This window comes from Cherax quadricarinatus, chromosome 18 (genome assembly GCF_038502225.1).
Source record: "Cherax quadricarinatus isolate ZL_2023a chromosome 18, ASM3850222v1, whole genome shotgun sequence".
Lineage (NCBI taxonomy): Eukaryota > Metazoa > Arthropoda > Malacostraca > Decapoda > Parastacidae > Cherax > Cherax quadricarinatus.
The window spans coordinates 29274797-29292526 of NC_091309.1; the positions used below are offsets into that span (position 1 = coordinate 29274797).

The following is a 17730-nucleotide window of genomic DNA, read 5'->3' on the forward strand; positions in this document are numbered from 1 at the left end:
TTCACCCACACTGACACTCTCCTTCACCCACACTGACACTCTCCTTCACCCACACTGACACACTCCTTCACCCACACTGACACTCTCCTTCACCCACACTGACACTCTCCTTCACCCACACTGACACACTCCTTCACCCACACTGACACTCTCCTTCACCCACACTGACACTCTCCTTCACCCACACTGACACTCTCCTTCACCCACACTGACACTCTCCTTCACCCACACTGACACTCTCCTTCACCCACACTGACACTCTCCTTCACCCACACTGACACTCTCCTTCACCCACACTGACACTCTCCTTCACCCACACTGACACTCTCCTTCACCCACACTGACACTCTCCTTCACCCACACTGACGCTTTCCTTCACCCACACTGACGCTCTCCTTCACCCACATTGACGCTCTCCTTCACCCACATTGACACTCTCCTTCACCCACACAGACACTCTCCTTCACCCACACAGACACTCTCCTTCACCCACATGGACACACTCCTTCACCCACACTGACACTCTCCTTCACCCACATGGACACACTCCTTCACCCACACTGACACTCTCCTTCACCCACACTGACACTCTCCTTCACCCACACTGACACTCTCCTTCACCCACACTGACACTCTCCTTCACCCACACTGACACTCTCCTTCACCCACACTGACACTCTCCTTCACCCACACTGACACTCTCCTTCACCCACACTGACACTCTCCTTCACCCACACTGACACTCTCCTTCACCCACACTGACACTCTCCTTCACCCACACTGACACTCTCCTTCACCCACACTGACACTCTCCTTCACCCACACTGACACTCTCCTTCACCCACACTGACACTCTCCTTCACCCACACTGACACTCTCCTTCACCCACACTGACACTCTCCTTCACCCACACTGACACTCTCCTTCACCCACACTGACACTCTCCTTCACCCACACTGACACTCTCCTTCACCCACACTGACACTCTCCTTCACCCACACTGACACTCTCCTTCACCCACACTGACACTCTCCTTCACCCACACTGACACTCTCCTTCACCCACACTGACACTCTCCTTCACCCACACTGACACTCTCCTTCACCCACACTGACACTCTCCTTCACCCACACTGACACTCTCCTTCACCCACACTGACACTCTCCTTCACCCACACTGACACTCTCCTTCACCCACACTGACACTCTCCTTCACCCACACTGACACTCTCCTTCACCCACACTGACACTCTCCTTCACCCACACTGACACTCTCCTTCACCCACACTGACACTCTCCTTCACCCACACTGACACTCTCCTTCACCCACACTGACACTCTCCTTCACCCACACTGACACTCTCCTTCACCCACACTGACACTCTCCTTCACCCACACTGACACTCTCCTTCACCCACACTGACACTCTCCTTCACCCACACTGACACTCTCCTTCACCCACACTGACACTCTCCTTCACCCACACTGACACTCTCCTTCACCCACACTGACACTCTCCTTCACCCACACTGACACACTCCTTCACCCACACTGACACTCTCCTTCACCCACACTGACACTCTCCTTCACCCACACTGACACTCTCCTTCACCCACACTGACACTCTCCTTCACCCACACTGACACTCTCCTTCACCCACACTGACACTCTCCTTCACCCACACTGACACTCTCCTTCACCCACACTGACACTCTCCTTCACCCACACTGACACTCTCCTTCACCCACACTGACACACTCCTTCACCCACACTGACACTCTCCTTCACCCACACTGACACTCTCCTTCACCCACACTGACACTCTCCTTCACCCACACTGACACTCTCCTTCACCCACACTGACACTCTCCTTCACCCACACTGACACTCTCCTTCACCCACACTGACACTCTCCTTCACCCACACTGACACTCTCCTTCACCCACACTGACACTCTCCTTCACCCACACTGACACTCTCCTTCACCCACACTGACACTCTCCTTCACCCACACTGACACTCTCCTTCACCCACACTGACACTCTCCTTCACCCACACTGACACTCTCCTTCACCCACACTGACACTCTCCTTCACCCACACTGACACTCTCCTTCACCCACACTGACACTCTCCTTCACCCACACTGACACTCTCCTTCACCCACACTGACACTCTCCTTCACCCACACTGACACTCTCCTTCACCCACACTGACACTCTCCTTCACCCACACTGACACTCTCCTTCACCCACACTGACACTCTCCTTCACCCACACTGACACTCTCCTTCACCCACACTGACACACTCCTTCACCCACACTGACACTCTCCTTCACCCACACGGACACTTTCATCCACACCGTTTACTTTTCCACCTTGTTAGTTAGTTTTGACTTATTCCGGCCACGGAAAGTGCCTTCATGCCGATGAAAGGTTCCTAATCAAAAGAATCGGATCTACCCTCCTCTCCCTAGGATTAAATCCAGGCGCTGTATTACCCTACGGCTTTAGCTCTTCCCCAAGATAACGCAGCAAGGGTGTCGTGATTAACTGCTGAGGGCATCATGTGTGCTTCCCAGGAAGGACCTCTTCGAATCGACTCCGACGTCCCTAGGTGTGACCTACAAGAGCGGCCTGTGCCACCCCCAGCGTGCTTGTTCCGTAGTGGAGGCACGGTCCTTCAAGGTGGTTCACGTGGCCGCCCACGAGGTGGCCCACTCCATGGGCGTACCCCACGACGGCCAGGACCAGGCCCTTCACTGCCCCGCCCAAGGCTTCCTCATGGGCCACACACTCAGCGAGGAGTCATTCAGGTGGTCTAATTGCTCCAAGGAAGCCTTCGCTGCTCTGTTGAGGTAAGCTCTAAACCCACTCTACCAGTACCCTATAATATACGCTAAGTTGCACAATAGTTACATATACAAACCGGGCACTATACATTGTATTTAACTGCCATCCCGTACGGTGATTATACTCCATTAATGTCGAGACGTGACGAATTAGAATATTTGGAAGCGCTGAAATCGCACGAGCCTTACAGAAGCAATATTTTGTATGACTGTTATGACCTCCCAGCGCTCCTACAGGAAAGACACATGTATGGAGGTCATCCCGCCAGGACAGACGAGGGTAGCAAACCCCGTGCTGGATCACACCATAGGGGGCCTCCCAGGCCAGAGATACCCAGCCGACGCGCAGTGCCAAATCGCCTTTGGGAACGATTACAAAGCCATGCCGGCCAGCAAGGTAAGGTACACACAGTTTTGTAATTGTGATGCTAACAGTATTTTTGTGTAAAAATAAAATTGGCAAAATTGTTGTTTTTAAGGTCACTTATTATACTGCTACGTATTTCCAAGAGGCTTTGACTGGATGTTGTTGTGTGTGACCTAATTCATGTCTGCGTAAATAGCTCATTACAACTGTAACCAGATATAAACATGTAAATAGTTCATTACCACTAATTTGTTTAGCTATCAAAACTTAAGTGGGCCAATCCCTGATCACATTAAGTGCCTCCGTAATCTTTTGACTACCGCCCACAGGATGGGTATGAGGTGCTTAATGAAGATATTAAACTAAAAAAACTGGATGTTGTGTTGTGCAGAGTATCTGTGAGTACCTGATGTGTACGAATGGTGTGATAGGCCAGGGGGCGCACCCGGCCCTGGCCGGCACCGCTTGCGGTAACAACCTCGTCTGTGCCGACGGCAAGTGTCAACAGCCAGAGAACCAAGACACAGCCCCGACTGCACCACCTACCCTGCCACCCGTCACCCCACCTGCCGGGCCACCCGACACTCCGCCCGCCTGGCCACCCAGTACGCCTGCCTGGCCACCCAATACGCCTGCCTGGCCACCCAATACGCCTACCTGGCCACCCAATACGCCTACCTTTCCCAAGGCCTCCATACCCAATGCAGTAAGTGGAGAAATCATGGCTTCCAGCAGTGTGTGATAGCTACTAGGTTCCGCCCACCATGATCCTCCCTCACTAGGCAAACTGTTATATACATCTAGTTGTTTTAACATTTGTATGCAAAGTACTTACAGTACTTTAACCAACAAGCTTTTATTCATAAGCATATTTCACGTTCTCATTAGCATAGAAACTAAGGTTAAATAAATCTTTATTAAACACCTTTTAATTATCACATAATATAATTTATAGCTCAGTCAAAATTAAGGATGAAAAACATTAAGAAAAGTGACAGATCATGTAATAGCTTCTTACTGATGCTTTACAGTCTAACTACAACGTCTTTATAAAACACATTCACTTTTATTTAAATATACAGAGTGAAAGGCAAGACGTTTAAAATTGAATAACATTAGCACGTCCATAACTGGCGAATCAAAGGAACAAAACTCAAAAACTGACAGCCTATCCTTATAAAGCAAAGAGAAGAATGGTCATCAGCTGTGTTTACAAGGGTCGTACCTGTTTCTGGCTATCATTACCTCGAGTCACTGTGTATCAATTTTTCATCTAGATGTTAGTCCCTTCTAAACATCATTCACGTTAAAATATTGTAAATATATCTCTCTAAACCCAGATTATTTTCTGCATTGTCAGTCATCCCTTCATTCAAAAAAAAAAAAAAGTAGAGCGAAAATGGTAAAAATCCCTTCGCCTTCCTCTGTGTTGAAATATTTCGATAAGCTTTCATTAAGTTCTAAGGGTTCCGTGGAGCCCTGGAACTCTACGAGTTTGAAAACCCATAACCCCAGATTTCATCGTAAAGAATATCAAAACCACCTTACATGCGTATGTTAGTAGTTCATTTGTGCACATTACCCCTTTGCAACCTCAACCTGAGTACCCCACCCCACCATCTCTTCCCACCCTCAGCTTATACACCCCCACAACAACACCCCACCCTCAACATGGGTACCTCACCACACCCTCAGCATGTGAACCCCCAACACACATCCCTCAACATCACACTACCTCACCCCACCCCACCCCACCTTCAGCATAGGCACCACACTACGTTCTCAGCCTAGGTAATTTCTGCATCTACCTGGTCTCGAGTATTTATCATTCCACAAGCATTTCATTAAACTATATTTTTTATTATATCTTAAACAGCTTTAAAATTATTCCACGCGTCGTAAGAATATTCAATAGTAGTGTATTGATCTACATTTGCAGGTAAACTTGTTACCTGTGCCTCAGCGCTGCGTCCTCCTCCCGCCCTTCCTGCATGTCTTCATAGGCTGCAAGTCCTTCTCTAGCGGGGACCATCTGCCTGCTCCACCCTCTCCTGCTGCCTTGCTCCCAAAGGGTCCAGTAAGAAATGCACCTACAGTTTTCCCTCCCCGTAGACATTCTCACCATTCTCATCTAGCCCTGCAAATATCTGTTCCGGCTTCTCTCAGCACAGCGGCAGCCTCTCCTAGCAGCATCACAACTCCCAAAACCCCAACATCTTCAAGCTTCCTTGCAATTTCCCCGAGCATCATATCTTCTAGTTCTGTTAAAATTTCTCCCGGTAATAACGGAAGCTCTCGCAGAACACTGCCTGCTTCTCACAGTCTGGAGGCAGTTACCACTGCCTTGACAGATGTTGCTTATCCTTTAATTGACCACACCATCGTCATAAGCTCCATGCAAGGCGATGAGCACAACGTGAGAGATGGAGTAACAGAAACCGACGTGACTGAGGGGAACACGTTTGCAGATAGAAGTGAAATGGAAGTCACGGAAAAATATTACGAAGGAAAATCCACAAATGAAACCGCTGAAAAGGACATAGGAGGCCAACAAAAAATGGCAGATGAACAGGACGCTACAATTTCTCTGCGAGACTTCGATGTCTCGGGTTCTGGTCTCCAGTTTAATGTTCCGTTGCGGTTCCTTGGCAGTTTCTTTGCTCCATTTTTCTCGCGAATAACGGAAGAGAAACCCCAGCAACATACGAGAGCCCTGAGGAACACCACGACACCTTCCGTCACCCTTGACAACACTGATGCTGGAGGAGCTTCTCTCGGGCAGCGAGACTCTCCAGAAACTGGGCCCATCAGGTAATGATTTATGGGTTGTTTTTGTTTACATCCTCAGCTCCTTTATAAGATATTTAAGTAGAGAGAAGAAAACTTTCTTCGGATTGTTGATGCTGGAGGATTAACAACTCAGGATAACTCAAGAAGGACAAGCAGTGTAGTATTAATTGACAGCTTTGACTTAGTATGGATTATTTTCCTTCTAGTCCTTATATCCTATTTCCCAGGATGCCACCCACAATAGTTAACTAACTCCAGTAGAAAGAAGAGGACGTCACTGGGTATATTAATAAGACTAGAACGTCACTGACTCACTGGGTATCTTAGACTAGGACGTCACTGGGTATATTCATAAAACGAGGACGTCACTGGGTATATTCATAAAACGAGGACGTCACTGGGTATATTCATAAAACGAGGACGTCACTGGGTATATTGGTAAGATGAAGACCTCAACAGCTGAGGAAGGTTTAACACTAATTCGTCTGATCTAATAAAAAGTATAAAATACATTATTCACTTAGAATTCCGTATTTACCTTATAATACAGCGGAGTGTTAGTCTTGTACAGCGAGCGTCTTGTTTGATGTTACAACCTGTTAATATGTCCCACAGAGCAGTCTTCCTGCGTGATGCCTCCCGCCTGCTGCCCATCCTAGTCTCCAACGCTCCCACCCACACCCGAGCCTTCCACACCAGGCCCTGTACCCGCACCTGTGGTGGTGGTACCCGCCTTGTTACCCAGGTACACCCACGTCTACCCATACCCAAACCTTCACCCCCACCACGCACCAGGTTGTGCCCATGTTTGTCACTGACGCGGGTCACCAAGTGTGTGCGCAGCTAGTTGTGTTTACAAGCGTTCACACTAAATCACTAGTCTAGTTAAAACTGTAAATTGTAGAATTTGATTGTACCACATCATCCCTCTCATTCAGATGGTTCCAACGCTCTCTCTTATTCAAATGGTTCCAACATCCCTCTCTTTCAGATGGTTCCAACGTTCTCTTTCATTCAGATGGTTCCAACGCTCTCTCGCATTCAGATGGTTCCACTTCCTAGCTTCCCTCAGACTGAAGGTTCACGTTGACACACAGAAGGTTCTCGTTCCTATGAACCATCTGTGTTTACTTTCCATCATTCCCTCCTTTCAGCCTGTCTCTTAGTCACCCTGTCAGATCCTGAGTATCACGTCATTATCATGTCCCTCCTGTGTGTCACTAACTCAGGTTACCATGTGTACGTGTGCGGGTGCATTTCCTATATGTGGTTGCAGAGGTCGAGTCTTAGCTTCTGGCCCTACCTCTGAGCTTGATCATTGTCCTCATAATTCAAATAATCTAACCCTATCAATTCCTCTTTAAGTTTCTGTACGTAGAAATCATGTCTTCCTCCGTTGTCTTTCTCTCCTATAAGGTCTAAAGGTTCACTTTTTTCAACTTCTCCTCATAGTGCATTTCTCTTTGTTGTGGTGCAGACCTTTGGACTTCTTCCAGTTTCTTTACGTGCTTCACCAGTTGGTGGCTCCATGTTGAGGCTGCGTAATTAATAATTAATTATCCTAACATATATCGTGTATAAGGTTCTGAAGGATTATTTATTCAGGTTCTTGAATGCTATTCTGAGGTTTTCTAATCTCGTATATGCCACTGACCTTATAAGGTTTACGTGCAATTCTGACTATATTCTAAGTGTTATATTCACCCCCAAATCTTTTTCACTCTGATATTTGCAGCCTCTCTCCTCTCATGCTGTACTCTGTGTCCGGTCTGCCGTCTCCTCCAAAACAAATGATCTTACATTTACTTAGGCTTAACTCAAAAAGTCATTCGTTTGACCACATCTGCAGTTTGTTGAAGTCCCTTGGAGTATATCACTGTCCTCTCCTGTTTTTATTATTCTCATTAGTTTTATGTCGTCAGGAAACAGTGATACACAGGAATCATTCCCCTCTGGTAGGTCATTCACGTATGTTAAGAACAAAAGTGTGTGTGCTCACCTAGTTACTCACCTAGTTGTGGTTCCAGGTATCGAGTTTTAGCTCATAGCCCTGTCCCTTCGTTGGTTGCTACTAGGTTCACTATCTCCCTTTATCAAACCTCGTGTTAAAGCTATGTATGGATCCTGCCTCCACTGCATCATACTCCAGATTGTTCCACTTCTTGACAACTCTATGACTCAAGAAATACTTCGTAACATCCCTGTGACTCATCTGAGTTTTCAACATCCAGCTGTGACCCCTTGTTGCTGTGTCTCATCTCTGAAACATTATGTAGCTATCTACTTGTCAAATCCTCTCAGTATTTAATATGTCGTTATCATGACCCCTCTTTTCCTCCTGTCCTCCAGAGGTAAGGTTGATTTCCCTTAACCTCTCCTTGTAGGGCATACCCCTTAGCTCCGGAACTAGTCTTGTTGCAAACTTTTGCACTTTCTCTAATTTCTTGACATGCTTGACCAGGTGTGGGTTCCATACTGGTGCTGCATATTCCAGTATGGGCCTGATGTACACAGTATATAGTGTCTTGAATGACTCTTTACTTAGATGTCAGAACGTTAATCTTAGGTTTGCCAGGCGCCCATATGCTGCAGCCGTTGTTTGGTTGATATACGCCCCAGAAGATGTGCTCGGTATGATGCTCACCCCAAGACATTTTTATTTAAGTGAATTTTGCAACCTTTGACCTAGGCTATACTCCGTGTGTGGTCATCTTTGTCCTTCCCCAACTTCATAACTTTGCAATTATTGGGGTTAAACTCCAGGAGCCATTTTTTGGACCAGGCTTACATCCCGTCCAGATCTCCTTGTAGGCTTGCCTAATCCTCTTTCACTTGTATTCTGCCCATTAGCCTCACATTGTCTGCGAAGAGAGACACCTCTTAATCTATCCCTTCTGTCTTGTCATTCACATATACTAGATGCATCACCGGACCTAGAACTGACCCTTGCGGAACCCTATCAGACACGTGCACCCACTCTGACACCTCTTCACATACCAATATCCTTTGTTTCCTTCCTGTCAAGTATTCCCTGATGCATTGCAGTAGTTTCCCTGCTATTCCTGCCTGCTCATCTAACTTTTCAACCAGTCTCATGTGTGGTACTGTATCGAAAGCCTTCTTTGTGTGTGTGTGTGTGTGTGTGTGTGTGTGTACTCACCTATTTGTACTCACCTATTTGTGGTTGCAGGGGTCGAGTCACAGCTCCTGGCCCCGCCTCTTCGCTGATTGCTACTAGGTCCTCTCTCTCCCTGCCCCATGAGCTCTATCATACCTCGCCTTAAAACTATGTATGGTTCCTGCCTCCACCAAATCACTTTCTAGGCTATTCCATGGCCTGACTACTCTATGACTGAAGAAATACTTCCTAACATCCCTTTGTGTGTGTGTGTGTGTGTGTGTGTGTGTCACTAACCTGAGTTACTATATATTAGGTGTGTGTGGAGATAACTAAGCCAGATCACCAGGTGGATGATGCATTGTGTGATGGACTCCCCAACTACCAGGCGCCTTACAACGAGACCTGCAACACTTTTCCCTGCCTCGCCCCCAGGTGAGTCTCGTCTCAACCACCTGCGTAGTTGTTGTGTTCTGCATCACGCTACGCGAGTTCTTAGTCACTCACCTGCCCAGTGTTGTGTTCTGCGTCTTCTCTGGAGAGTCTTATTTACTTGTATTGATAGTCATTGGATGGCGAAGCGTCTACAAAGTAAAGATACCCAGAAGTTGCACATGTTTAATTCTTCATCACTCCCAATACAAATTTAAAACGGGTTATTATAAAGTGGATTGTTTTAACTCACTCTGTATTAGGACTGACGAAGCCACTCATGGCGAAACGATTTCATGAAAAAATATCCTGAACTGTACAAAAGTGTACTTTTCCATACATTCATTATTGTTGTTTATGCTTCGAAACAGATTTTTTTATTTTCCTGTGTTTCCATGTTAGTGAATCCTCAGCCCTGCTAAGAAACTTAATGCTAGTATATGTAAGATAAATTTGCATATACCAACAAGTGATGCAGCATGGGCCAGTAGGCTTGCTGCGGGGCACCCTCTTATGTGTTTAAGTGTCTGATATATGAGAGTGTTGGTGTGTCGCAGGTGGGTGTCTGGGGCGTGGAGCGAGTGCTCAGAGTGGTGTGGCGTGGGACTCCAGCACCGTCAGGTCTCCTGCGGCATGCCCCTCGTTAGAGATGCTCACCCCTTGACGGCAGGATACTTGCTGGACCCTGCCAGCTGCGGCAAGCACCATCAGCCTAGGGAGGCCCAACTCTGCCAGGGCCCCTGTTCACATGGTGAGTCTTATGCTGCTTAGTTCACATAGTGGATCACCCTATTCTATACACTTAACTAGTACTTATAAGACCTAGTACCCCGACTATATTGTAAATACAGCTGAAAAGACCTCATTATTTTACATTTATTATATTTCATTATTATAAATTATTATTAATATGCTATCATAAATTTAATATCTTTCAAAACTTTGATGTACCGAAGTAGGAAATTAATTCATGGCTTGGTAGTTCTTACTTTTCATCTTTTCCTCGATGACAGTGGACTGCAGTGTGAAAGACAACGTCCTGCACCCGGCCTGCTACAAGCTACTCCAGGACTCCTCTCTGGAGAAGGACCATATTGATGAGCCCGTTCTGCGAGGCTCCTCACGAACTTAAGCTGGCCGGTCAAAGATTACCAGACGGAGGTTCAAGCCCTTGTGTTTAGATCTACATGGAATGCAATACAATTCAAGAAAAGGAGAACTAGCTTTACCAAAATCGATCTCTTTCTTAAGATTCGTTTTTGAAAAGAATTCTCAGATCAAGACGATTTCAAGTCATGCACCCCATATCCATACTGGTAATGGAAGTCTTCCCATACCCATCCTGGTAATGGAAGTCTTCCCATACCCATCCTGGTAATGGAAATCTTCCCATACCCATCCTGGTAATGGAAATCTTCACATACCCATCCTGGTAATGGAAATCTTCCCATACCCATCCTGGTTGTTAGGTAAGACACATATGCAACAGTTAGGTATCTTTATTATGAAACGTTTCGCCTACACAGTAGGCTTCTTCAGTCAAGTACAGACTGAAGAAGCCTACTGTGTAGGCGAAACGTTTCATAATAAAGATACCTAACTGTTGCATATGTGTCTTACCTAACAACCTGTCGGTATTTTATACCATTTTAATGTTCAACCCATCCTGGTAATGGAAATCATCCCATACTCATCCTATTTGTGTCATCATCTCGTATCCATCCTGTTGGCGGTAGTTTTTTTTTTTTTTGGCGGTAGTCATCCCATGCCTATCCTTTGGGCGGCATTCCTTCTATACTCATTCTGTCAAAAATATTACAGAGGAATAAATGTGCCCACGGAAAGACTCTCAACATTTCTTGCTCAGATCTGAACTTCCTCACGTCTTTAAGAAGATTATCTAAAAGAGAAGTGTTGTATAATAAAGCTCAGCTCTCTTAAGTGTCTCCATTAACCTACTTGTCGACAGTGTTGTCTTGCAAGCAGTTGTCGACAGTGTTGCCTTGCAAGCAGTTGTCGACAGTGTTGCCTTGCAAGCAGTTGTCGACAGTGTTGCCTTGCAAGCAGTTGTCGACAGTGTTGCCTTGCAAGCAGTTGTCGACAGTGTTGCCTTGCAAGCAGTTGTCGACAGTGTTGCCTTGCAAGCAGTTGTCGACAGTGTTGTCTTGCAAGCAGTTGTCGACAGTGTTGCCTTGCAAGCAGTTGTCGACAGTGTTGCCTTGCAAGCAGTTGTCGACAGTGTTGCCTTGCAAGCAGTTGTCGACAGTGTTGTCTTGCAAGCAGTTGTCGACAGTGTTGCCTTGCAAGCAGTTGTCGACAGTGTTGCCTTGCAAGCAGTTGTCGACAGTGTTGCCTTGCAAGCAGTTGTCGACAGTGTTGCCTTGCAAGCAGTTGTCGACAGTGTTGCCTTGCAAGCAGTTGTCGACAGTGTTGCCTTGCAAGCAGTTGTCGACAGTGTTGTCTTGCAAGCAGTTGTCGACAGTGTTGCCTTGCAAGCAGTTGTCGACAGTGTTGCCTTGCAAGCAGTTGTCGACAGTGTTGTCTTGCAAGCAGTTGTCGACAGTGTTGCCTTGCAAGCAGTTGTCGGCAGCGTTGCCTTGCAAGCAGTTGTCGGCAGCGTTGCCTTGCAAGCAGTTGTCGGCAGCGTTGCCTTGCAAGCAGTTGTCGGCAGCGTTGCCTTGCAAGCAGTTGTCGGCAGCGTTGCCTTGCAAGCAGTTGTCGGCAGCGTTGCCTTGCAAGCAGTTGTCGGCAGCGTTGCCTTACAAGCAGTTGTCGGCAGCGTTGCCTTACAAGCAGTTGTCGGCAGCGTTGCCTTACAAGAAGTTGTCGGTATTGTTGCCTTGCAAGCAGTTGTCGGCAGCGTTGCCTTACAAGCAGTTGTCGACAGCGTTGTCTTGCAAGTAGATGTCGGCAGCGTTGCCTTGCAAGCAGTTGTCGACAGCGTTGCCTTACAAGCAGTTGTCGGCAGTGTTGCCTTGCAAGCAGTTGTCGGCAGTGTTGCCTTTCAAGCAGTTGTCGACAGTGTTGCCTTGCAAGCAGTTCTCGACAGTGTTGCCTTGCAAGCAGTTGTCGACAATGCCTTGCAAGCAGTTGTCGGCAGTGTTGCCTTGAAAACAGTTGTCGACATTGTCTTGCAAGCAGTTGTCGGCAGTGTTGCCTTGCAAGCAGTTGTCGACAGTGTTACCTTGCAAGCAGTTGTCGGCGGTATTGTCTTGCAAGCAGTTGTCGGCAGCGTTGCCTTGCAAGCAGTTGTCGGCAGCGTTGCCTTGCAAGCAGTTGTCGGCAGCGTTGCCTTGCAAGCAGTTGTCGGCAGCGTTGCCTTGCAAGCAGTTGTCGGCAGCGTTGCCTTGCAAGCAGTTGTCGGCAGTGTTGCCTTGCAAGCAGTTGTCGGAAGTGTTGCCTTACAAGCAGTTGTCGGCAGTGTTGCCTTGCGAGCAGTTGTCGGCAGTGTTGCCTTGCAAGCAGTTGTAGGCGGTGTTGCCTTGCAAGCAGTTGTCGGCAGTGTTGCCTTACAAGCAGTTGTCGGTAGTGTTGCCTTGCAAGCAGTTGTCGACAGTGTTGCCTTGCAAGCAGTTGTCGACAATGCCTTGCAAGCAGTTGTCGGCAGTGTTGCCTTGCAAGCAGTTGTCGGCAGTGTTGCCTTGCAAGCAGTTGTCGGCAGTGTTGCCTTGCAAGCAGTTGTCGGCAGTGTTGCCTTGCAAGCAGTTGTCGGCAGTTGCCTTGCAAGCAGTTGTCGGCGGCGTTGCCTTGCAAGCAGTTGTCGACAGTGTTGCCTTGTAAGCAGTTGTCGACAATGCCTTGCAAGCAGTTGTCGGCAGTGTTGCCTTTCAAACAGTTGTCGGCAGTGTTGCCTTGCAAGCAGTTGTCGACAGTGTTGCCTTGCAAGCAGTTGTCGACAGTGTTGCCTTAAAAGCAGTTGTCGGCAGTGTTGCCTTGCAAGCAGTTGTCGACAGTGTTGCCTTGCAAACAGTTGTCGACAGTGTTGTCTTGCAAGCAGTTGTCGGCAGTGTTCCCTTGCAAGCAGTTATCGACAGTGTTGCTTTACAAGCAGTTGTCGGCGGTATTGCCTTGCAAGCAGTTGTCGACAGTGTTGCCTTGCAAGCAGTTGTCGACAGTGTTGCCTTGCAAACAGTTGTCGACAGTATTGTCTTGCAAGCAGTTGTCGGCAGTGTTGCCTTGCAAGCAGTTGTCGGCAGTGTTGCCTTGCAAGCAGTTGTCGGCAGTGTTGCCTTGCAAGCAGTTGTCGGCAGTGTTGCCTTGCAAGCAGTTGTCGGCAGTGTTGCCTTGCAAGCAGTTGTCGGCAGTGTTGCCTTGCAAGCAGTTGTCGGCAGTGTTGCCTTGCAAGCAGTTGTCGACAGTGTTGCCTTTCAAGCAGTTGTCGATAGTGTTGCCTTACAAGCAGTTGTCGATAGTGTTGCCTTACAAGCAGTTGTCGGCAGTGTTGCCTTTCAAGCAGTTGTCGATAGTGTTGCCTTACAAGCAGTTGTCGATAGTGTTGCCTTACAAGCAGTTGTCGACAGTGTTGCCTTACAAGCAGTTGTCGGCAGTGTTGCCTTTCAAGCAGTTGTCGATAGTGTTGCCTTGCAAGCAGTTGTCGGCAGTTTTGCCTTGCAAGCAGTTGTCGGCAGTTTTGCCTTGCAAGCAGTTGTCGACAGTGTTGCCTTACAAGCAGTTGTCGGCAGTGTTGCCTTACAAGCAGTTGTCGGCAGTTTTGCCTTGCAAGCAGTTGTCGACAGTGTTGCCTTGCAAGCAGTTGTCGACAGTGTTGCCTTGCAAGCAGTTGTCGGCAGTGTTGCCTTGCAAGCAGTTGTCGGCAGTGTTGCCTTGCAAGCAGTTGTCGGCAGTGTTGCCTTGCAAGCAGTTGTCGACAGTGTTGCCTTGCAAGCAGTTGTCGACAGTGTTGCCTTGCAAGCAGTTGTTGGCGGTGTTGCCTTGCAAGCAGTTGTCGGCAGTGTTGCCTTGCAAGTAGTTGTCGGCAGTGTTGCCTTGCAAGCAGTTGTCGACAGTGTTGCCTTGCAAGCAGTTGTCGACAATGCCTTGCAAGCAGTTGTCGGCAGTGTTGCCTTGCAAACAGTTGTCGACAGTATTGTCTTGCAAGCAGTTGTCGGCAGTGTTGCCTTGCAAGCAGTTGCCGGAAGTGTTGCCTTGCAAGCAGTTGCCGGAAGTGTTGCCTTGCAAGCAGTTGTCGGCAGTGTTGCCTTGCAAGCAGTTGTCGGCAGTGTTGCCTTGCAAGCAGTTGTCGGCAGTGTTGCCTTGCAAGCAGTTGTCGGCAGTGTTGCCTTGCAAGCAGTTGTCGGCAGTGTTGCCTTGCAAGCAGTTGTCGGCAGTGTTGCCTTGCAAGCAGTTGTCGGCAGTGTTGCCTTGCAAGCAGTTGTCGGCAGTGTTGCCTTGCAAGCAGTTGTCGGCAGTGTTGCCTTGCAAACAGTTGTCGACAGTGTCTTGCAAGCAGTTGTCTGCAGTGTTGCCTTGCAAGCAGTTGTCTGCAGTTGCCTTGCAAGCAGTTGTCGGCAGTGTTGCCTTGCAAGCAGTTGTTGGCAGTGTTGCCTTGCAAGCAGTTGTCGACAGTGTTGCCTTGCAAGCAGTTGTCGACAGTGTTGCCTTGCAAGCAGTTGTCGACAGTGTTGCCTTGCAAGCAGTTGTCGACAGTGTTGCCTTGCAAACAGTTGTCGACAGTGTTGCCTTGCAAGCAGTTGCAGCCAGCCTGACACTGACGACACGGGGTACGTAATCATATTGGTCTTGAAACAAGAATACAGTAGTTTCACAGGGAAGGTTCCTTGTTGCTGGTGAGAAGCTATCGATCCAAAGAATAAGATTTGTACTCTCCTTTCCTGAGCTGCACCTGATTCCCTCCAGGTATTCTATGACCCCTACAGGTTTTGTGCTTCCTCCATAAATATAATGTTGGCAATACTGATAGACGCTGCCATAAATATAGAAAATAATTGGCCTTGTACACTTCAAATTGCAATATCTTTAAAAAATCACAGCTAAAATTGTCATCCTGGGGGACATTTATTACGTCATTAATCTAAATGGAGAATAACAGTGGTACCCGTATTGATAGTTTGGTTGATGAGGCAGTCATTGATAGTCTCACACATGCTAACGTCTGTTGGTAAACCAGGACTTTGTGACTGGGTTTAGTGCTTATTTATGATTTTAATAATCTAATTTCAACGGCATGATGGTGATGTCTACAGTCTCAAAAGTCTTTATTAAATGTTGGTCTAGCATCTTCATAGCACCATTAATATTTTACACTAATCTGAACCCTAATTGACAAGGGTTAAAAACATTCTGCTTAGTAATAAATGCGTATTTGTTTATGTATATCTTCAAAGACTTGAGATAATAATGGCAAGTGAGAGACTGGTCTATAGTTGATTTCAGTTGGATCTCCACCTTTGTGGATTGAATTAATACTTGCAAGCTTAAGTAAGTAACGTTTAGTTTTCAAGAGATTTATTAAACAGAGTTGCTATGCTAGATGATAACACATGGTGCTAAACTCGCTGTATTACCTGCTTTGTTTTTAAGTGTATTTTAGATTGAAGTTAGCTCTGCAGTATTTGCTGGGGACGGGTAGGGGGAGCCTTGATAAGTCACTGTCGTAATGGCTAACCTGAGCGTTTGTGATCTTGCTGGTAATGTTACTCCCTAAAGTTGAGACGTCATTAAGTTTATTTACTATAGCAGCAATATGGATGGGAAGTTTGTTAGGTCTCTCAATGTAATTTCTTTGCTCTTGACAGTTTTGCGTGAGCCCAGTACTAGTGCTCAAAATATACACTGAAGCCTCGTGGAGCCTAGATGAGATATTGTAGGTGTCACTTGGTGCTTTAATAAGGTTGGTAACAAGGAAGGTGGAGTAATGATCAGTTGTGTTGTCAGTTATGCCAGAGTTTAGAGCTGTTATATTTGTCCACAGGTAGTCAGCAGCTGCAGATGGCTTAGTGGTTCACATGGGTTTGGTTACTGAGGACAATAAAAATTAATTATACATGTTTAGAGAACTTTTTTTTATATTTTAAGAAAAAATATACATAATACATAAGAAAAATCACAAGCCGACAATTAACGGATCAAAAGACCGTGGCAGACAATGTCAGTACACACTCAAAAAACACAATACATTTTAACACATTGATATTACAAAATACTTCTGAATAAACCCAACCAGTTTATGGAAAAAACGTACCGACTCCCAAACAAACAGGCGGAGTCATTATAAAACATGGAGTAAGTCCTATAATCATATATGTATATATATACACATGCATATACACACACACACATGTATGTGCACATGTGTGCGTACAGAAAAGACTGGATTATACATGAAATAATGCGCAAATTGACTTGACACTAAATAAACTAAATATATATTACATCCACTAATAGAACTGTACCTAAGACATTGGTTCCCACAAACACATCTACACGCACAAAGACAAAAAAAAAAAAAAAAAAAAAAAAAAAAAAAAAAAGACCCAACAGGGCCATATCCGTGATCACCACGACCTTCCAACCGCTTATCAACACACTTGGCTTAGCGCTTCTTTTTGATTATAATAATAATTATCAACACACACAAGTTAATGTTGACGGGTAACATTCAATATATAATCTGACCTACCATACAAATAGAAAGGTATATATAAACCCCATAAATAACTTATATATTCTCATACAGAGTTCATAATGTACCTCTTTAATTATACGTTAAAAAAAAAACGTATGACAAGGACAAAGTTATCACCAGATGCAAATATACAAAGCATATCCTCCACGCATACATATGAATATAACTCCCTATACATTATTATTATTATAATCAAGGGGGAAGCGCTAAACCCGGAGGATTATACAGCGCCTGGGGGGGGGGGGATGTGGAAGGCATTCAGGCTTAATTCGGGGAACTGGAGCACAGTACTCCCTATACAAAAAGGTTCTTATAACGATATAAAAAAAAAAAAAAATTCACATACAACTTTTAACACTGTGGTTTTACAAAATTCATAAGGTCTACATACCTCGGAGCCTTTATACACTGGTTCACCCTTCTTCCGCAGGTACTACCAAAATATTGCATGTAACACACAGGTATCCCTAGGCAACATACCTCTACACAGATTTACATGCATGCAAACAGAGTATCAAATATGCCACT

At 46.4% G+C, this 17730-nt stretch overlaps 1 protein-coding gene across 7 annotated transcripts in view; it reads left to right on the forward strand.

Moving 5' to 3' along the window:
- Positions 1-11055, forward strand: part of LOC128689458 (A disintegrin and metalloproteinase with thrombospondin motifs 16-like) — a 282538-nt gene extending 271483 nt beyond the window's left edge. For all 7 annotated transcript variants that reach the window (XM_070086357.1, XM_070086359.1, XM_070086356.1 and 4 more), the window contains 8 exons: positions 2581-2856; positions 3088-3247; positions 3609-3923; positions 5157-6028; positions 6623-6752; positions 9442-9560; positions 10115-10308; positions 10571-11055. In XM_070086357.1, the coding sequence (XP_069942458.1) occupies positions 2581-2856; positions 3088-3247; positions 3609-3923; positions 5157-6028; positions 6623-6752; positions 9442-9560; positions 10115-10308; positions 10571-10689 (2185 nt within the window). In that variant the 3' untranslated portion in view covers positions 10690-11055. The remainder of the gene's footprint in view (positions 1-2580; positions 2857-3087; positions 3248-3608; positions 3924-5156; positions 6029-6622; positions 6753-9441; positions 9561-10114; positions 10309-10570) is intronic.
- Positions 11056-17730: the final 6675 nt, after the last annotated feature.